General features: G+C 49.3%; 1 protein-coding gene across 2 annotated transcripts in view; it reads right to left on the bottom strand.

Annotated features, from left to right (window-relative positions):
• The window catches only part of MYO10 (myosin X), a 192,320-nt gene that overhangs the window by 91,738 nt on the left and 78,825 nt on the right, over positions 1 to 21,757 (bottom strand). For both annotated transcript variants that reach the window (XM_037529096.2, XM_037529095.2), the window contains exons 3-4: positions 18,658 to 18,816; positions 7,360 to 7,547 (exon numbers count right to left, since the gene is read on the bottom strand). In XM_037529096.2, the coding sequence (XP_037384993.1) occupies positions 7,360 to 7,547; positions 18,658 to 18,816 (347 nt within the window). The remainder of the gene's footprint in view (positions 1 to 7,359; positions 7,548 to 18,657; positions 18,817 to 21,757) is intronic.

Below are 21,757 nucleotides of genomic sequence, written 5' to 3'. Positions count from 1 at the left end.
AGCATCAGCTGCACCAAGGGCTGGAAACTGGCTACAAGCAAAATGGCCATAGAACCATCTGTCTAAGACTTGGGGGCAGAGAGAGCACTCAGAGGGGCACATGAGTTATGCCTGATACTGTCAGGTGTGAGTCTCGGGAGATGGAGGAGTCCTAATTTAGATGGAGGGGACAGGGTCAACGAAAACCTTTCTGGGAAAAAGACATTTAGAGCGACATGTACAGACAGCACAGGTGTGAAGTGGGTGAGACTGAAGGATGGGAAGGGAGGGAGCAAGACTCTGCCAAGGAAGCCACTTGCTGCCCTGCAGGGAGGGAAGAACAGCTTGCACAGACACAGTTAGGGGGTTCATAGGGAAGGGGTTGGGGTACCAATGAGAAGCTATTATTTTTTTTTGTGGGACTCTTGCCAGTGGCCGGGGATCGAACGGGCACTGCAGAGGCTGCAGACAGCCTCGCAACCCAGCGCTCAACCGCTGCACCACCAGGGGAGGCCCCTTAATTCTTTTATTTATTTATTACATCTTTCCTTCCTTCCCCTCTTTCTTTTGAGTGGAGAATAGAAAGGATGAATTTATTGAAGTACACAGCTAAGGGAAGCAGTGGGTGAGACAGGAGAGGTCTGCTGTGCCAAGTCTAGTTCTTTTAAATAGGGGGTGGGATGGGGGAAAAGACCATGAATCAATATTTTTCAATATTTTCAAATTAGCCATCACTGTAATCATACACATACCCTATATAATATACTCATAGCACATTCTATAGTATAGGCTATATATGCTACGCACTGTATATCATATGTTATGGCTATACAGTGATCTTTGCATCATCTCATGGACACAGATGCCATACATAACACATGCAAAACATGTTCTATATGTTTGTATAGAAAGCATGCTACATAGCATTTGTTATGGCTTTACAATGATCTATACAATTAGGTAAGTACTTCTGTTTACTTCTGTAATGAGAAAAATGTAGAAAAATGTACACATGCTTCTGTAATTATGGGTCTATAAAGCCAAAAATATTAAATATAAGCAAATATAAAACCAATAAAATCCAAATTAACAGGACCCATCTAACCAGAGGCTACTGTCCTTTGGCTCAGACTGGAGCACTCCAGGTGGTGCCTGCCACTGCTTCGCTCCGCAGCCCTGTCTACTCTACCGGGCCAGTGGTGAGTCATCTACTCCACCTCGTGCCTTTGTTCCGCTGTAAAACAGTAACTTGTAGGGCAATTACAATGTTATTCTACCTTCACTTACAGCAAACACACCACTTACATACCCAGTCCTACATTTTTCGCATTAGCTTCAGGCAGTTAAGAGCCAACCCCTGGCGCCAATGGAGTTGCCAACACAAATGGGCTTCTGAGAAAAGTGAGCTCTCAGATGGACTGAAATAAGCTTATACTGTTTAAAAAAAAACAAAAAAAAAACTTTATGAAGATAATGACAATGAGAAATAGAAAAAATAACCTGAAGCATGGACATGGGGCCCTATAGGCGATATCAAAAATGTTGAGTTTCTCCTACACAGCATGGAAAGTCACAGGAGATGGTCAGCATCAGGTCCCAGAATTGCTCTCATGGCCGAGTGGAGAACAGAGAGGGAGGTGAGAGAAGCAGCAGGGAGATGAAAATCAAGGGGTCCAGAGAAAGAATAGTTCTAACTCCCCTGAAGGAGATCCAAGGAATGAGTGACTCCTGAGTGCCCAGGGGCTGGCCAGTGTGGTGGCCTGGGGACATAGCTGTCTAATGCATGGGTCTGTGATTGCAAACTAAGCACACTTTGCCTTAATTGGTTGGAAACTCAACTGTCTGGATATTTGGCACCACATGCTCAACATTTTGTATAAATTTTGCTCCTTAATCCTTGTCCCCCTCACCCAGTGACTATACTAAACTTACTCTATCATTGCAATTGACATCATAACTACTGGAAACTATTTTCAACTGCCTGGGAAAATACAGAGTCCTTTATCTGACCCACATGCTAGTCTCCCACGTCAGTGCAGGTGTTAACAAGCTTTGACCCCAAACATGACCAGTTGCTTGTTTGTAAATAAAGTTTTATTGGAATTCGGCCCTTTATTTGCATAGTCTCTGAGTGCCTTCAAAGTCCAAGGACAGAGACAGTAGCTGCTGCAGAGGTGGTCTCACCCACAAAGCCTGAGGTAAATACTCCCTTTGCTGACACCTGACAACATTTTCAGAATCAAATTAGTCTAATTCCCAGGATTTTTTCAAAATATACACCAAGAACTCCCTTGTTTGCTAGAAGATTTCTCTCCTATGTAGAGGACTCAGTGCAAAGACCTCAGCAATTTCAAGTGCTTAGGCCTGGAGCATACACCAGTTTCTGTCCTGAAATCAACACAGGGAGACAAGTTCAAATCCAGTGTCTGTGGCTCATAGCTACAGACTCTTGGCAAGTCACTCAACAGCTTTGAGCCTCTGTCTCCACAGAAAACGCCTTCTGGGCTCCTCGAGGGATTACACACAGGTGAGTCTTTCTCTTAAGAATTTCAGTTTCCTTTCTCTGCCTTTCCCGACCCACCTCCTCATGTCTCCCCAGCAAATCCGTAGCCTTTAAGCCACACCTTCTATTCTGAATCATCCTGTATTTCCAAATTTCTTTGCTTCTGTGTGCTTCCTCCCCTCCAACCTGCCTTATTCCTACATACACGCTGTGGCATGTGGTGGTCGCACCTCACATTCTCTGTGAAATACTGGCCTTACTTCTTCTGCAGCCTGAGCTACCACCTTTGCCACGTTGCTCTCTCTATTCTAGCATAGGCAGGTGGTACTGAAATGATTTATTGGTGTCCCTTTCTTCTCAAAGTTCTTGAAGGGAACTTTATCCCCAAAACCTAACAAGGCAGCCTGCAGGAGTGGGAGGTCTGTCTCATGCTTTATTCTGGTTGGTGTCTTTTCTAATAAAGATGCAAGTTTTTTCACAGTTCCAAGTCAATCATTCCTAAATATATTCCTAGAAGTAGAATAAGACCCCACATGACCGTGCCAGGATATTAAAGACATAGCTAAGAGGAAATTGCTCCAGTTTTTCAAAACCAAAACATGCAAAGGAAGTGTAACAGGGTGGTCCCCAGGAAAGGGACCACCTCCCACCCAAGGGAGGGTGGAGCTGAGCAGGAAGAGGAGAAGCTGCAGGAGAGACTGAGGTAGGAAGCAGGATGGAGCCAGAAGGAGACCTGGAGGAGGTGCATGGAGCCTAGAGACACGTGAAGAAACTGCGCTTGTCTTTTGGTCGTGGACGGGGTGACACAGATGTGGGTGAGACCCATGGGGAGGTGACCATGGCAGCTTTTATTTTGATGTTGATTTTGCTCTTTTCCTTCCGGCCTTGTCCGGTTGTTTGTGACCCTTTTCTGTGGGTCCCCACTGGAAGATGCTTTAGACTTGGGGCAGGCTTTGGGGCCTTGTTCTGGGCCGATCCCATTGGGATGGACTTTTACCCACGAGGGGACGGGGAACTTTGGGTGCTTGATTTAGAAACTAGATTCTTTGCCTTTCCTGTATTGTTTCCTAGTTTTATTAAAGTTCCTTTTCATTAAAGTCTCCTATGTTTTGTGTTGATGCGGCAGATGGCAGAACCCATTTAGAATAGGCAGGTTTGCGGGGTTTTGGGCTGCCCCTCTCCCTGTCCTATAACAGAAGCAAAGATCCTAAGTGGCTGGGGGCACCCACTCTTCAGTGGACAGTGCTGACCCGACTGCCAGCTCCTCCCAGACACTGTCCTGGGCTATGAATTAACCACAGACCTGTCTACACCACCCATATGCAAAGGCATAACACCGAAAAGACCAGAGAAAACTTAGCTTTTCCGACCTGCCTGCCAAGACAATGATGGAAAAATTGAAATCAACAGAGAATGTACTACATCGAGCAAGTTGAAACAGTGAGCTTGTCAATTAGATGAAAAAAATTCTCAAGCTCCAGACTTACCTATATGTATATTCTGAAGATAAAATACCATAGCATAAATATCATTTAAATGTACACCAAAAGGTAAAATAAAACTAAAGTTTGGGGCCCTCCCTGGTGGCAGAGGGGTTAAAAACATAGTCTATCAAGCTATCGCCAGCCATTGCAGCACAAGTTTGATCCCTGACCAGGGAGCGGACCCACATGGCACAGCAGACCTCTCCTGTCTTGCCCGCTGCTCCCTTCAGCAGTGTATTTCAGTGGATCTGTCTGTTCTGTTCCCCGTTCTGTCTCTAGTGAATCCTCTCACCCTCCTGCATCTCTGGCCGGCACCCCAGCTCTTGTGTGCATAAATAAATAAATCTTAAAAAAAAAATAAAGCTAAAGCTTGGAGAGCTAACCACCTTGAAAGTGAGACCAACTAAAACAGTGTGCACTGGAAACCAAGGGGTGTGGGCGTTGCCAATCAGCCAAAGACCCTGGCCAAGTGATGTAGGCTCGTGACGGGAGATAAAAACAGATCTATGAAGTCCAGTCTAGCTCCAAACAGGCTGTTTCCCATTTTTAAAGGTGTTAGTGAGAATGTTAGGAAAGTCGAAAAACACATTGTGTCCACCAGAGGGCAGATCTTGCCCGAGGAAATCTAAACAGGGCTCCTGTACCAGGCCACTTTTATTTTTGTCTCAATTTTCTCTTAATTCCCACAGCCCCCAACCCCACTAAGAAAACTGCTGGAGATCGATTAAAAACCAAAACACACTTGAATGTGAACTCTATTCTTAAAGACTCCATGTGCCGAGTTAATTCAGGCAAATATGTTATTCCCTTCACATCAGCATCTGGGAGGTTTCTGCCTGGGATCAACTCCTTCTCCACCCTCCCCATGCCTTAGTTTTAAATATCATCGTCTCTAATGTGAGAATGCTATAAGCTCTTTTTCTTTTATTGCCTGTGTGTACATGTGCACGTGCGTGCACACACACACACTCCTATCATCTGATTTTTGAGTTTCTTCCTAAGGCGCTCTGTCCACCAGGTGGTACTATGAGTCATGCTCTCACCTTATTTTCCACTGAAAGTGATAAGAAACAGAACCATTTACCAATGGCAACTGTTTAGGTACCAGTCTTCCTAGAATAGATTAAGTGTTCTTTCTGCTCCCCCTATTAAAAACTATGCTCTATAGGGATCTTAAATTCGAACTTCTGAACTTCAGTGCAGCCATGTGAGTCCCCAAATCGTGCTTCTAATCATCAGGCCAGCTGCCTTGCTGGGACGGTGACTCTTAAAAGCTGTTTTTATATTAAGCCAGTAGCTTCTTTTTGATTATCTGCAAGTTATAATGAGTCATAGTTACTTAACTGAATAAATTGACAGCTTCCCTGTGCAAGGTGTTTTCACAGCCCAGTGCATTAGCACCCTAGGGTGATGGAGAGAAACAAGAAGCTTCTCTCCCCTGAGAAGAAGAGGCAGACAGAGCGAAAGGGGGAAGGAGAAGGGGTGAGGGGGAGAAAGGGGAAGGGAGACAGGCAGGAGGGAAGAGGAGCTGGGGGAGGAGGAGCAGCACGAGGGGAGAATGAATCAGTGAGGACGGTTCTGTTTTGCTGTTCACGTTCATATACAGCAGGTGCTCAACTACGTCATCCCGTCCTAATGATGAAGAAACCCCCCACCCCCAAGTGGACACCGAACAAAAGGGACCAAGGAGCCTGTCACTGATGCTCAGCGGGGGCTGCTGTAATTTTGATTTGTTGCAAAAGCAAAGGCCCTGGCCCGAGAGTAACGAGGGAGACGCCACAGTCCCAGAGCAGCTTTCTGCGGGGGGGCACCTGCAGACCCCATCACCAGCACCCCCATCCAAGGCTGTGGGAGCTTTCAGTGAGTTGCGTTGAAGAGGCTCAGCACTCGTGCAATATGGGGAACCCCTCAAACACTGTCACCACTGTCCCTTGTTCCACATGGGATGGCGTGAGTGCCACCCCACTGTCCTTATTGGGGGTTTAAGGACACGGGTATCTCCACCAGGGGCAGGGCCAGGCCAAGGGCTGCTGTCCCTCAGCACCTGGGCACTGTTTCTCACACAGTAGCGGTGGCCCCCCGTTACCTGCCTGTACCCGTGACCAGTGGCCTGTCCACTCGCCTGCTGTGGGGGCATCAGTGGACCCCACTGGCCGGGAGTCTGAGGCCGCTGTATCATTTCCAGGCGACCGGGAATCCAGAGTTGGAGAAGGGGGTCCTGCTTGCTGTCCTCCCAATCCAAACACCCCTCGAGGCTCTCCTTCCTGCAGCCTCTTGAAAGAATCATCTCGCCACAACTCAGCGCTGGGATGCCGCCTGGGACAGAGGTCGGAGCCTCCCTTCCCTGCAGCGGGCTCATGGGAGCGTTTGGCTGCCGACACCTGGGGGCAGAGGCGAGGCCAGAGCCCGCGTAGTCGCTCAGCAGTCCACTCAGATCACCTGCGGCAGCCTGACCCTGGCGGAGACGCAGCTCCAGAGCCAGTGATGAGGACCCACAGGGTGGCCCGGGTAGAGGGAGGCAGCTAATTGCCATTATCTAGTAAAACTAAAGGAGTGCTTCAAAAGAGATACTCAACTGCTTTTCTAGACAGTGCCCAGAGCAGGACACCCCAGTGCTGACTGGGGCGTGACACCAGCCATCACCGATCAGGCGAGGGTGGCGGCCACGACAGGGTAATGAGGCGCAGGCAAGACTGACAGCTCAGGGAGTGAACTTGGTCTCACTGCAGGGGCCACTGATACACCGTCATGCTTCTCTCCCTCCAAAGACGGTAGCTGCAGTCAGGACGCCCTGGGCCTCGCTGCAGCCAGTTCGGAGCAACCTTTTGAAGCAGCCAATTCAAACCATTACGAACTCTTCTGTGTGTGAGAGTCCATCCCGAGTCTCGCAAAATAGAAAACTCGCTAGATGCACACACCTGCTGTCTTGAGTATCGAGCGTTTAAATAATCTGCGTGTTTGCTCTCAAAAGAGACCCCACATCCCGAGGCTGCACAAGCTTCAAGCACCCCTGGCTGGGAAGTCAAACACCTCAAGTGGAGGACTGAACTGTGTCCTCACATGGACAGACGGACCAGCCCCGGAAATGAATTAAAGACAAATGAAAACAAATTAAAAAAAAACAAACCGAAAAAAACAATGCAGTGATGGCTGAGGCCCGATGCGGCTCCTGGGGTACACCTGGCGTTTCTAAGTGAGCCCCCATGCTTGCCACAGTCTCTTCCCAGGGAAAGCACCATCAGAGTCGCTCAGGTCCTGCTGACCTGTTTTTCCCATTCATATGCTCACCAGCAGGGCGGGCCTTTGGGGGGCTGCCGGGGAAGGTGCTGCTGGTAAGGACTTGGGGGTCTCAGTTCTCACCCCACTCTCCAGCCCAGGGTGTGGTGTGGGTACCTGATGAGGACGCACTGGTTGGTGGGGTGCTTCCACAGGCAGCGGTAGCACTCGTTGGCCACAGCAAAGACATGGGGGGGCAGCTCCCCCAGGTGGCACCGGCTGTAGCGCTCCATGGCCGCTCGCTCGTACAGGCCGCCGATGGGCTTGTAGGGGTTCACCGAGGCGATGATGGAGCCGATGAAGGTCTGCGGGGGACACAAGGACATTGGTCACACAGGGCTCTTCACTCCCCCAGCCAGGGACAGGGGGCGAGAGCATGTCTCCCCATGAGTTTTAACAGAACCCACCCGAGCATGGGTAAAGGGAAAGAACTTTGCCCCACGACAGACATTTCTCCTACACCTTTTTGGTAGCAAATCTTGTCCTTCTGCCCAAATGCACAGGGTCACTTCAAAAGAGCTGGCAGTGACATTTGAACGAGAGAAAGGAGACGGTGAAATGGCCTGGATCCAAATCCCTGTTCCTGGTGGCCCCCCACTCCTGTCCCCAGGAAGATGAAAGAACAGGAGGGACAATATGCTGGGGAGGGAGGGAAGCCAGTGTTTAATGCGAACAGAGCTTCTGCTGGGCCGGGGAGGAAGTTCTGGACGGAGACAGTTGCACTGCCGACGCATTTAATGCACTGCACTGTGTACTTAAGAACAGTCAAATGGTAATCTTGTCGTCTATTTAATCACAACCTGGACAAGACCATTTTGAGACTTACGCATCCTTTCAGGAATCTCAACCACCACCTGAACTTATCTGAAACTTAGCTGCTTGACAGTCTGACCTTCTAGAACAAAATCCAAGTCAGAAATCAAACAAAATCTTCAGAGCAGCAAAACAGGGGCTGGAGGGAAGTCACAGCTGACACTTTGATGCTGGGGTTCTCCAGCCTCCAGAATGCTGCAGCTGCCCTGTGGGGTTTTATATGACCGCCCCTCACACTGAGACACAAGGCTTCACCCCACTCACCCTTGTGACAGGCCTAGGAGCTGAGCCACACAGGATTTCTATATCTGTCTTTTAGATGAGGACACTGAGGCATATGGATAAACTTGTGTAAACAGTCCATAGTCAGCAAGTGGTAGAGGTGAGATTTGAACCCAGGCACCATGATTCCAGAGGCTTCATGCTCATTGGCAAGGTAGGACAATGTGGCAGAAACACAATGTGTAGGACAATGTGGCAGAAAAAGAAAAGCAGAAACACCAAAGGCCACACCTCCCCAGAGCATCTGTAACAGATGACTGCCATTTGTCATCACTTCTGTCCCTGGGGACTGCCAGCAACGCCAAGCCAAGTATCATATGTTCCGTAAAACTGCTTTCCAATGGAAGGTCTACAATAGGGTTTGGAACCAAAAAAGGCTCGAGATGTAAGAGATGTTACTACATGCCCTAATAACTCCACTCCTAAGTGTAGATCCCAAAGTATTAAAACACAGGCACCCCAACAAATACATGCTACACCCACAGCATCATTCACAAGAGTCACAGGAGGAAACTCCCCACAGGCCAGTTACCAGCTACCCCTGCGGCAGCACGTCTGGGGACCGTGCCACAGCTGAGTTGCGCCCTCTCCCATGAGGAGCTGAACATCACTGCTTCTTGCAATCAAGTCTTGGCTTTTTCCATTTTGATGGAAAAACAGAAGAGCACAAGACAGGCCCATGTTCTCAAACCTGAGCGAGCGTACCTGCTCTCAGATTTTCTTTAGGATTGCTGGCCTCCTCCCTTCTTTCAATCTCCACTAACCCCTCGCCCCCCAGGCCCCTGAGCCACCCTGCTCCTCCATCTGCCTCTTCTCAAGCTTGCAAGGCAGCCCAGGTGGGACCATCTGAGGGGGCTCCATGCAAAAGCCTGTCTGTCGAATAAAAGGCTGAAGGCTTTTTGTGTGAAGGAGCTGAAGGAATCTACAATGACAGAGGACTTGGCTACATCGTTATCTACCTGGAAGATATCATGCCTGGGTTCCTTTTACTTTTCACTGTATTCACCATGGACTCATCCAGTTATTAAAAAAAATCCAAAATGATCAACATATTTAAGGCTTTTATCATTTAGGTGAGTTAGGAGCATGTCAGAGATGCCGGATGGCTCTGCACGTCCACATGCTTTTCAACCAGACCGTGAGTTGAGTGCTCCTTACCAGACGCCCCAGGTCCCGCCAAGCTACTGTCCTAAGTCCCTAAGTCATGGAAAAAGCACTTTAGGGTTTTTACTGTGAGTGGTGCCTGGGCCTCCCCACTAGCATTCCTGAACCCACCCAAACCACGTGTGCAAAATGACAAGGCCACAAAAGTGGGGGTTCCTGATGGCATAAACAAAGACAAATTATGTGAAATCTCAGGGGCCTGTCAGCCAAAATAAGTATGGCCAAGACTCTCATTTTCCCCCTGACTACCTCAAACATGCCCCTTCGTGTGGGTGATTTTGTCCCTGAAATGAAATGCTGAGGGCAAGCGACCTACCGAAGAAGGAAAATCCAACAGGCAACGTAGGGTGAATGATTGTCAGGCTTTTCTGCCCTCCTGCCATTAGGGCTGATGATGGATGCCCGCGGTCCTGAATGCATGCCTGGCGGCGGGCGCCTGGAGTGGGGTGTGGTGTACGTCAGTGGGTTCATCTGGGCTGAGACGGGGCTTATAAGGGCGGTGGCGCAGAGCAGAACCAGCAAAGAAAGAGGACAAGCGAGAGAGCATTATGAAGGAGAAGCAGGAGAGAGAATGACCACGAGAGAGGGCCGGAGAGCCCAGAAAGAGTGAAGAGTCGCCAGGGGCCCGGGAGGCCTGCCCGCCTCCTGCCCCCCCGACCCCCCTGCCTGCCGTGTACCTGGTAAAATCCCAATAAAAGCCTTAGAAAGCCACCGAGGGCTCCAGGACTCTCCCTCACCCGTCTGCTCGGATCCCAGAGAACCTGCTGTCATCCTGCCGCAAGAGGCAATACTAAAAAATGGCAACTGGGGAGCGGAAGGTAGAGGGAGGAATAAGGAAAACTCAAGTGTGGTATCAGTGAAAATGGTGACGGGGGTGGGTGGGGAACTGAGTTATTAATTAATGGCAAAGATAAAACAGTACTAAGAAATCCTCAGCACCGCGAGAGCACATTTCTCACATGCTGGCACCAGCTTCCACTCCGTCAAGGTGCCCTCACCCCTCCCCAAACGCCCGCGAGAAGGCCACGCCGCGTACGCCCCGGACACGCGCTGGTCTCAGACAGGAGGTGGGGCCAGGTCCTGGCATCCCCGGACTGGATTCCAAATTCCACAAAGAACAAATAGCCTGGTCATTTGAGCGGCTTCTCAGAAATAGAAAGTACATTCTATTTTGAAGCACATAAAAAATTTTCTAGTCAGAAAGTTCCACATAACTCACTAAAAACACACTTCCTTGCCCATTTAAAAAAAAAAAATAATTCAGAACAGCTGTAGTACATATTGCTTTAAAACCTGGGGGAGAAACTCACTGCATTTCTTCAATCCAAGATCCACCGAGTCAAGGTTTATATAAGGGTTATGTATGAGGGTGTCCTCCTTAGTATCAAACTCTGTACCCCTCAAAGAATCAGGGACAATGAAGAAAATGAGAAGTGACCCGCAGGCGTCAGACACTGCTTGTGGATACGGAGACCCAAGGTCTATGCTGTTACCTGACTATTCCCACCGAGAACCACCCAGAAGGCCAGGATTGGTCAAGTCAGAGACCTGGAGATGCTGAGCCTGGAGCTACCTGCCCTCCGCACCTCTGATCCCCAAGGCCCAGCCTCTGATCGGTCCTGACAGTCTGTCCTGTGAGCCCACGTGACAGCCACATGAAGGTGCCACATAAATCAGAGGTATTTATTATAGTTTTTGTTCATGAAAAGAAAACCCCAACTGCTTTTCATCATGTGGCTCTGAAAAGTTGGATGTGGACCAAGTCCCGAGAAATGCAGCGAGAAGCAGGTTGAAGTCAGTGCATGGCACTTTCCTGAAGGGAAGAGCTTGTCAAGAAGAGGACCCAGACAGAGTCACTGCCTCCCACCAGCCTCCTCTCCCCTCCCCTGGAACATCTCAGCCACGACCTGATGGCTTCTTTCTCCACTCTACCCTGAGTGCACTCTGCTTTCAAGCGACAGATGCAATTATTCCACAGCCCCTGGACAACTGTGCTTGCTGTCTCTGCACTTGAGCTCAACACGGACAAGCACAGCTGCCCCAGGACACTGGTTGTGGCTCATGTTTTACCCAAACGATGAACCCAGAAACCTTGGCATCATCCTCTGGAAATTCAGCCTAGTCGTCCTCCAAACCCAAACACTTAGATTCACCTTTTCTATCTTTCATACTCAAACCTGCTCAGGATTGGTTCCGAATCCTGTTATTTCCCATCTGGTTTGCTGATCTTGCCTTCCAGGCCGAACATCTTTGTGCCTACCCATCACCCTGAAGCGAGTGAACTTTCCAGAGCTCATGTTGGAAGTGGCCCTGCCAGTCTTCACAGATCAATTCAAGCTCGGTGACTTCCACGCAGGGCCCTGCCTCACCTGTCCTTGACACCTGGCCAGCCAGCCGCATGCAACCTTCATCCGGGCATCCTGAATGCCCAGCGAGTGGACAGAAACCTCACCTGAGGTCCTGTCTTTGTACCAATTGATCTTCTAGAAGGCAGGGATGAGCCACCTCCTCTTTGGCCAAATTCCCCCTGAATGCTTCACCCAGAGCCTCAGCTGGGAATCATTTCCAGGCCCACTCTCACCTCCTGCTTCAGACGCTCGTTCTCTGCTCCAGTAAGTGCTTACCTCACACTCATCACCACCCTGAGCGACTGCCAATGTCTGCTCGGGCCTGGCTTCCCCAATCACCTGGTGATCCCGGAGGGGTAATGCTGTCACGTGTTCAGTCTTTCAAGAACTATCACTGAGCAAGAGCCCCCCATCTCTGCAGCCTGACGCACAGCCGGCAGCGCTGAACCAATGTAGACACATGGGGCCCGCACCAGACCAACTCGCTGCCATGTAAATGCTGGGGCCCCCTGCGGCCCCCCACCTTCCACATCACAACACCACCTGCACTGTTGCCCAGGGAAACAATCAAAGTCATCCTCAGAGAATTAAAAGAACCTGCTAAGCACTCAAGTGTGTTGAAAAGACCAGATCACAGCAGATAACTCAGTTCCCCCTGAAGTCAGGCTCATCAATTTGGAAGTGACATTTCCACTTAAGGTGAGTGAATTTCAAACTAAAGTCTCCTCCTTGTTGAAAGGCAGCTGAGCCAACTGAGGGACAGGAAAGCAGAAAAAAAAATCACTCGACAAGGATCCTAATTGCCACCCTCGGGAGGGGCCGCTCAGGAATCAGAACGTTTGGTAAAGTTTAAACATACAGAGTGAGACAGATGGCTCCAATCAGCTTTTGGCAACCCCCGTCTTGATTTCATGTGACCCCCCTATAAACCACACTGAACTCAGCTGTTCCCTCTGCGACGGGCCGGGACTGCGCGGCCTGTGGTCTCCGGCCGGGCTGAGCCCGGGAGCAGCCGCTGTCACCCCACACTGGCTATGGGAAGGGACAGGAACAAATCCTCCCAGTCCGCTCCGGGGAAACTCGACTCAAGGAAATGAAATGCAGGTTTCGACATGCAATCCCGGACACAAACCAGCGCCGTGCGGAAGGCCGCGCTCGCCCCCCAGACAGCCCGGGAGGGCCCCCAGAGGAGCTGCCCGCAAACCCATCCCGCTGGGCAGAAGCCGCTCGCTCGCAAGCTCTTTCAGGACTCGCATCAAATACATTTGCAGATTCGGTCTGGAATGTCACCTAAACCACAGGAGGGTATTTTTGAAACATCCAAAAATACACGGGCTGTGAAGAAGCCTTCGTGCTTACATAAGCATTTATCTTTAGACGCGGCCCCCCCACCCCTTCAGCTGGGCTGGCGGGGTTCTGATCTCTGCACTATTTGCTTGGCAAGACCAGCCAGCAGGGGAAGGGCTGGGCGGGACAGACGGGGCTTCCTCCGGAGCCAGCCCCAGCACCATAATTGCAGATGAGCTCTGACGTCCCTGGGGCTCGGGCCTGATGTGGTTTTGAGCCATTTCTTAAAAGTGGGGAGTGGAGTCTCCTCCCTGTGGACTCAGGGCTACGTGGAGACAATGGGCCTTTCATCCACCCAGTAGAAACCAGAAGGGCCACTCCTTGGGGCTGGTCCCCACACTGGACACGGGGAACCCTTTCAGCCCTGTCAACACTGTGTTTAGACGCTGGCACCTGACAATTTGCAGCGACCCAGCCTCCGGAGACTGCAGTACAACAGGCATCCAAAACCAAATGCACCCTCCTGTCTCTGGGCTGCAGGAACCTGCAGCAGCCCGGGACTCCCCATCTGCGCTGTGTTCTCAGAGACAGCAGGGCCCGAACAGGCTGAGGGTCAGTCCAGGAGGCCCGTCCTTCATCCTGCCTGCCCACTTCGCTCTCTGCCAACTCTGGCCTAACCCCTCATCTCTTCACCCTGGAATCATCATAGTCCTATCAGCCAATACTCTCTGGAGCTCTCATCACTTCCCTATTAACTTTTTTTTTTTTAATATTATCCCAAGAGTTCAAATGGGTTTGGTTTTTGATTCCCACTCTACAGGGGGAAACTTGTTCCAAATCACAGTCAGTAACTGGCTCAGCTTTCTTTATATATATTAACTTCACCCAAAACCCTTAAATTTCTTCCCCAGGAAATTCTGACTTCAAAAACTTTTAATGGGGCCTCCCTGGTGATGCAAGGGTTAAAGTCTCAGCATTATCAAGCTATTGCCAGCTACTGTGGCACGAGTTCAATCCCCAGACAGGGAGCTGACCCACAGGGCGCAGCAGACCTCTCCTGTCTCACCCGCTGCTCCCCTCAGCAGTGTATTTCAGTAGATCCGCCTGTTCTGCTCCCTCCTCTGTCTGGTGAATCCTCTCACCCTCCTGTACCTCTGGCCTGCACCCCAGTTCTTGTATGCATAAACAAAAAAAGAAACCCTTAATGAAAGCAGTACACTGTTGGTGGGTATGAAAACAGTATGGAGATATCTCAGAAGATTAAAACCACCACATGATGCAGCAACTCCACTCCTAGACATCTGCCTGAAGAAGCAAATATACTGATGTTGCAAAGGAGCAGTATAAGCAGAGGGATACCCCCTTCCTGGGGGTGGTACACCAAACCCACCCCGGCCTCTCCACTTGGGCACGCATTTCCCTAGCTGCTCCTTTGGACCAGTTCTTAGCCATCTTTCATCATCCCAACATGGCCACCCACTCTGTAAACCTTTTTTGAGGTGACACAGGCATCGTGACTCCCCTAGTGGGCACGTCTCCCCAGCTCTCATCTCTGTACCACTAACACATGCCCTGCCCACCTCCCCGCCGAGTCTTCAGGAACTCCCACGAGTGGGCACTGTGCTCCCCAGGCCCATCAGTGGTGGGAAGGGTTGAAGAAGATGGGGAGGTCGGGAGGCCCCAAATAAAGGGGGAGCCCTGTGACAGGAGCCCAGAGGCAAGAGGGTCAGCGTGCAGGTTTGGGAGGGGGCTTTGGGGTGGAGCTGAGCAGGGACCCGCTCTGGGAATGGCCAGGGGCTGGGAAGGCATGGCAAGGTGGGGCCAGAGGTGCAAGGAACTTGGGGGCTGCAGGGAGGGGATCCAGCGTTTGACCAGGTTGTGATGGAAAGAGCAGAACAGTTCAAACCTGACGCTAGAACCCCCAGGACCAGCCCGAGGCTGGAGGCATGCAGACCTCTGGTCACTGACACAGAAGCCTGTGCAGCCTCTGACCCCGAGGACTCGGGGCCACGTCCCAGGCGGGGGCTCTCTAAATACAGACTTGGTGGCGTCAGCTGAGCAAGACGGGGAGAGAAGTGCAAAGGTTAAATGCAGTTTCTGACGCTTTCACTTGTCATTTTATTTCAGATAAGGGAGTTGTGACATCTGATCTTTTAAAAACAAATTAAACACTCACACACAGAGACAAAATGAGCAAGATAGAGCCCAGGAGGTGGGGAGGAAAGCAGAGTGGACTCAATTCTGATTTGTGGTCGATGCCGAGTGCGTGACCCTTTATAGCTGCTCTCTATCCCTTTTAGCTGAGGATGCCAAAGGCTAGAGACAGTATTTAACTGGGATGGCTAAAGCTCTCGGGCACTAAGGGTGAGCCCAGGAGGCAAAAAGCTCAGTCTTGCTAGCACAGAACAGCAGGTGCCTCTACCTGGAGACCAGGCACTCGCCGGCCACCTGTGTGCAGCCAGCTCAGGCCAGGAAGCAACAAATAATGCAGCAGCCAGCGTGGCGCTCCTTCTCCAAAACACAACTCAAAAGAGGGCCGCTGGGGAGGCAGGACCCTCCCTCATCCCCCACATGCCCAAGGCTAATTCCAAGAACCTGTGATTAAGGGACGGGGGGGATTATCCAGGTGGGCCCAATCTAACCCTAAAGAACCTAAAAAGCTGAGAACTTTTTTTTTTTTAAAGATTTATTTTATTTATTTATGCGTACAAGAGATGGGGTGTAGGCCAGTGGTGCTGGGGGTGAGAGGATTCACCAGAGACAGAGTGGGGAGCAGAACAGGAGGATCTACTAAAATACTCTGTTGAGGGGAGCAGCGGGGAGACAGGAGAGGTCTGCTGCACCCTGTGGGTCAGCACCCTGGCCGGGGAAGGAATTCCTGCTGCAGCGGCTGCGGATAGCTTCACAGTGCTGAGACTTAATCCCTTGCACCACCAGGGAGGCCCTGAGACCTTATCTGGGTTGCAACCAAAAGAGATGAAAAAGCAGGGGAGAGATGTGGAGCAAGAGAGGGCCTTGACCCACCATTTCTGGCTTTCAAAGTGAAGGGATGAAGCACCTGGGCCTCAAGCCTGGGGGGACCCACACGCCACAGGGACGAGTCACTTCTGTTGCTAAAGTTGACAGAGTCAGGCCGTTTTGTTATGTCGGTGCGAGAAAACGAAGACAGCCCGTCGGCGCAACTTACATGTGCCTGCGCCGTGTGTGCCTGCGTGCGTTTATTTCTGCTTCACCAGTTATCTGGGTTTATTCAGAAACAACGACGAAGCAGTTGGGAGAGCACAGTCTCCCGGTGAGACACGTGTGCTTTTTTTCTCTTTTATAGATGCAGACAGACATCACTAGAGGCAGGAGAAGGTGGCTGAGGGCCCTGGAGTCTACTGCAGATGGTGGGGATAAAACCGTGGGGGCTACTGAGAAAAAGGGTGCTGTCCTCCAAGCCTCCCAGGGCAGCCTTGGGGTGAACTGCTTTGAAGAGCAAAGTGGGTGGACAAAAATGCAGTTCTGCCCTCAAGGGGGAAGAAAACGATCTTCATTCCAGGAAAGAAGACCAACATCGTATTCACAGGGTTTATTTTTATTGGGCAATTTAGCGATCAGATTTAACATCATCATCATGGAAAGGGGGGCATGGAGAAAACACTTTGAAAAGTCTCTGCTTTTAAGGCCCCTTGGATAGTTTTGTTTTGCTCCTAATTTACTCACTTTTTTCTTTGGCTTGAAAATGTGCAACAAGAACCTGCATTTAAAGGACTGGAGAGTATGACTTCTGAAATACTCCCCTGCAGCAGACACACACCAAGAGACACATGAAGACCCGCTTCCGTTTTACCATCCACCAGAGCAGGCAATTTCTAACAAGAATAGCATTTATTTTACAAGCATTTATTACCAGGCACCGGGCAATATACTTGGGTGGGGAAAGACAAAAGCCAGACCTGGACAAAGCTAGCAAGGCGAGGGCTGTGGGAGCAACAGGTCTGCAGCCACGTGCACAGCCTAGAACTCAAAGCTCTGGTGCCTCCAACCACCACAACACAACATTGTACGTCAATGATATATACGTACGTCATACATGTATACACATGTATGTCATAAAACTGGTGGAGGAGATGAGCAAGTGGAGCATGATCATCAGGACTAGAGTTGAAAACTGCAAAAATCAAAATCAAACAGGTAATAAAAAACCCCAGGCACAGCTCCTGGCAGCCCAGATGTCCATCTGAGAAGTGGGTTTCCATGGACAGGAGGGGGTTCGCTTGGAGGTGGGAACAGAGGGAGACAGGACGTGGTGCCAGCCCAAGAGAAGAATAGGACACGGAGCCACTTGCGCAGAATCATCTGAGAATGGTACCTTTTCTGAAGAACATATGGAAAACATTTTAATCTAAAGACTTAGTGTAAGCAAGCCTGGAACTACAACATGATTGAATTTCTCTAGACAGGGCTGTTTGAAAACATTTGGCAAACATTAGGTCAATCTGGCAAAAATGACACTTTCACAATGTAAAAAGAAGGCAAATAAACATACTTCTTTTTTTTCTTTAAACTGAGGAAAATTAAGCATTAAACCCACAAATATGGCATTCCTCTTCTTTCCAAGCCCTGGTCTCTGGTCTAAGGGGAGATAAATAGGAGAACCCTGAATGCCGTTTAGTGGGTCCTGAACTCAGAAAGTACCTACTAGCTGTTGTCAAGGTTGATATTATTATTCGTTGAAACTGCAGATGCCTGGGCAAAGTTTTGAAAGAACAAAAGTCATTAAAAGATCAAGGGCCTTTCCAATATTAAAATTTGGGGTTTATGGGAAAAAAGGATGAATTTGAACTTCGCACACAAAAAACAAGCCAACTTACACTGTTACCCTGGTTTATGATAAAGACTTGCAAACAGGCAGGTGAGAAAATCTACAGGCCAATCAGCCTGGACAGGATACGTAAGTGATGCATTTTCATGTCAAAAAGTGGTTCTAATAGAAGTGATTTTGAAATATTACTTTATGATAAAGGTACAGTCACATTTCATAAAAGTCGAAAGAACTCTGGAGAGCTGCTTTGTAGGGACCTATCTCCATTCAGAACAGCAAGCAAGAACCCTGCAAATAAGAAACATGGGTTCCTTTGAATGCAAATCTCCCCCTGGATGGGATCCAGAGATGCAGAAAAAAGTGAAAATTCATAAAAAGAGAAAAAGCAAGACATTGAGAAAAAAGTTCAAGCTCAGATTCATTGTTTGTAAAAATCACCCAACCACTCCAAGTGACATCCTTATGGAAGGTATCACTTAGAATCAGAAAGCTCTTGCAAGAACCAAGTCAAATTACCCTTTGATATAAAGTAATCCCCACTAATAAAATCAAGGCAATAAACACGAAACATGATTTGTGGAATCTCTTTCTGAGTTGGCAAAACACCTGAAAACAGTTTTACCGAGTCAAGAGGTTTTCCAAAGGCAGGAAATACTTACTGAAAATGGAAATAAACATTCCCTCAAACTTGGAAGGGGAACAGGAAGCACTTACGTAGATCTGATTCCTCTTATATCGCTGGTGTAAGTTGTGCATGATGGCGCCCCCGTGGAGCTCTGTCAAGGCGGCCATGTCGTCCACACCCTCCTCGTTCATGGGGTGCATGGGTGTCACCTTCTGCTGTGTGATCGTGCTCTGCTTGTACGTGAACACCTGGGGGGAAACATGCAGTTACTTATCAGCCGTGAGTAGTTTGCACAGCCCCTTCCCCAGCTCACAACACAAACAACCTCAGGGTCATTTCAGTAATAAGAGCCTCTATCAACCATTTAAAATACTGCAGAGATTTTTTTTTTTTCATTTCCTTGTTCCCTTTATCTGGTTTGAAGGAGACAATTATTTTCTTTTTTTTTTTTAAAGATTTATTTATGTATGCATACAAGAGCTAGGGTGGAGGCCAGAGGTGCAGGGGGTGAGAGGATTTACCAGAGACAGAGCGGTGAGCAGAACAGGCAGACTGACTGAAACACACTGCTGAGGGGAGCAGCGGGTGAGAAAGGAGAGGGCTGCTGCGCCATGTGGGTAGCTCCCTGGCCGGGGATCGAACTCATGCTACAGATAGCTTGATAGTGCTAAGACTTAACCCCTGCGCCACCAGGGAGGCCCTGAGACAATCATTGTCATCATTACTATTAGATGTCCTCAAAGACACTAGTTCAAGTGCTAAACATCCTTTGGTAAGCACAGAAACTCATATGCTTACTATTCACTTCTCTGCCTATTTCTCCAATTGATATAAATCACTGTTAGTTAGGAAAGTGGAGAACCAAGCGTCTAGGAAATAATTAGGTACACAACATCATGTTTCACACAGAATCAGAGGATATATTTCAAAGCTTAATGATAAAGTTCTTCAACTGAAGTGTTATATAAGTTCACATTTATTCAAAGATTGGAACACATCTGCCCAACAGTGTTTGAAATCTATCCTTGGACACGCCCTGCCCTGAGCTGGAATCTTTGGGCAAAGCAAATCCCCTCTCAGATTGAAATACAATCAGTTTCTTTGTTTGACAACCTGCCACATGTACAGGGACAACGTACAGGCCACATGTACAGGGACAACGTCGATAGGGTGGACTGATGACTGGATTTAGCATACATTTCTACAATCCACGCATTGATTTTCTCACCACTGATTTGGTATTGGCAGGACCACATCGACCCAACCTCAACCGCCAACCAGGTGGCCAGTTTTCTATACAAACTGTGTAGTATCCATAGCATCCAAAGATGCGGTCTATTCCACATTTATTCATTTTATACTTTTATTACAATCTGTTAAAATAAACACCAAGATGTAAGCAGCAAGAGTCTGAATAATATGCTGGGGTGACCATGTCACTTTCTGGGAGAGACGCGGGGCCAGTGGCTGCAGCTCTGGGCCGGGCTGGCCAGGGCTCCCCGGCGGAGGCAGGGGGCTGAGCCAGACACTGGCCAGCATAGAGGTAGCTGCTGGGCTTCCCATTGCTCCAGCAGGATCTGCATCCAGGAAGCCCATGGAGCCTCAAGTGAAACAAACTTTTCAAAGGCCAGCAGAATCTGCCTCCAGGCCAATCCAGAGGTGGGCCTGAACCCCAAATGACCAAGCAGGAAGCAGCATCAGTACTAAGCACATGACTTGCTGCCAATAAAGGGAAGGGGGAGGTGTGCATGGACCCACGATGCTTTACGTCACCCCGCCCAGGGAGGACATCCGCACAGAGCAGCCAACAGCAAGGAAGGGAAGCTGACGGTGTTCTAGGAGGGTAAGAGAATTGAAATGCAGTGCACAGTGAATTTCAAGTTCTTATTAGTGGATGTGTAGGAATGCCAACTTTTTATAAGAAAATGCCTCAAAGCCACAAGTTTTTAAAAATTATTTAACACAACTACATCCAAGGCTCGGTATATAGTCTCTTCCTTTACATGTGAGGATTTTTCAATCAGATTATATATAAATCAGCATAGTGGGAGATAAATAATAATTGTGGGTGAATACAGCCCATTTGAATAACAAAAGTAACATGAAAGCCATATGATCTTCAAATGCACACACACACACACATACAACTTCCTACAATAACATTTGCAGAACTTGATGATTGGCGATTCTGTTTTAAAAGGTTGACCAGTTGCCTACATGGCAACAGCTGGGATGTTATTGCAAGAAGAGAATGACACACTAAGCACAGCCAAAGTGCCAGCCCGATGGTTTTCATAAGCCGGGAAAAATGGCATGTTTTATTTTTCTAGAGAAAAACTAAAACCTCAGCAGTGGCATTTCTGCCCTAGGAACCGCAAAGAATTGGTCAAGCTCAGTCCTGAGAAACAGCTCCAGGGCAGGGCCAGGCCCACCCATCTTGTGAGGAGCAGCCACATCACCCAGCCGGTTCCTTGGCCCAGACCTCCCACTGCAGACACCAGCCCCACTGGTCCCTCCTCATGCGGGGGCAGGGGAGGTGGGTAGAGAGGGAAGAAGGGGTTACTGGTCATGAGAGCAAGCACAGCCGGCAGGCAGGGGTACTGAGGGAGTGTAGGGGGTGCCACAGCCAGGAATATGGGGTGTTATGGAAAAATTCACAGGACATTCAAGACTGTGGAAACACGTAAGATGCTGACCTTTTAATCGAACTCACCCACACCATGGGAAAAAGTTAAAGAAACAGACTTAGGCTAGGAGGAGAGGTACCCTTGAGGACACCTGGAAAATTCGAGACGTGAAACAGCTGAAACTCTCTGCACTTCTGCCTGCCCGATGCCAACCCATGCAGGTTTTCCAGAAACAATGCCACTGGGTAAACACCGCTCTTCCATCCACAGTGACCGTGAGAGCAGGGGCAGAGGCAGAGCTCAGCTGGTTGGGAGCTGCAGGGCAGCTGAGCAGGAAGGGACCGGCCCCCCACTGCTCCCCAACCTGGGCAAGCTGGACGCTCTGCCGGCTCCTCGAGGTCCCAGGAAAGTGTTCTCATGGCAAAGAGGACAGAACACTGACTGTCACCTCCTGCTCACCCCTGCGATCACACCATCAGCAAATCCTCCCCAAGGCGAAAACAGACAAATTCTCTACTGTGGTCTGAGGACACTTAGAATTCTAGAATTTGAAGATAGAAAT

This window comes from Talpa occidentalis, unplaced genomic scaffold, assembly GCF_014898055.3.
Source record: "Talpa occidentalis isolate TD23 unplaced genomic scaffold, MPIMG_talOcc4v2.1 talOcc4.6, whole genome shotgun sequence".
Taxonomy (NCBI): domain Eukaryota; kingdom Metazoa; phylum Chordata; class Mammalia; order Eulipotyphla; family Talpidae; genus Talpa; species Talpa occidentalis.
This window is presented reverse-complemented; position numbering and strand designations above follow the sequence as displayed.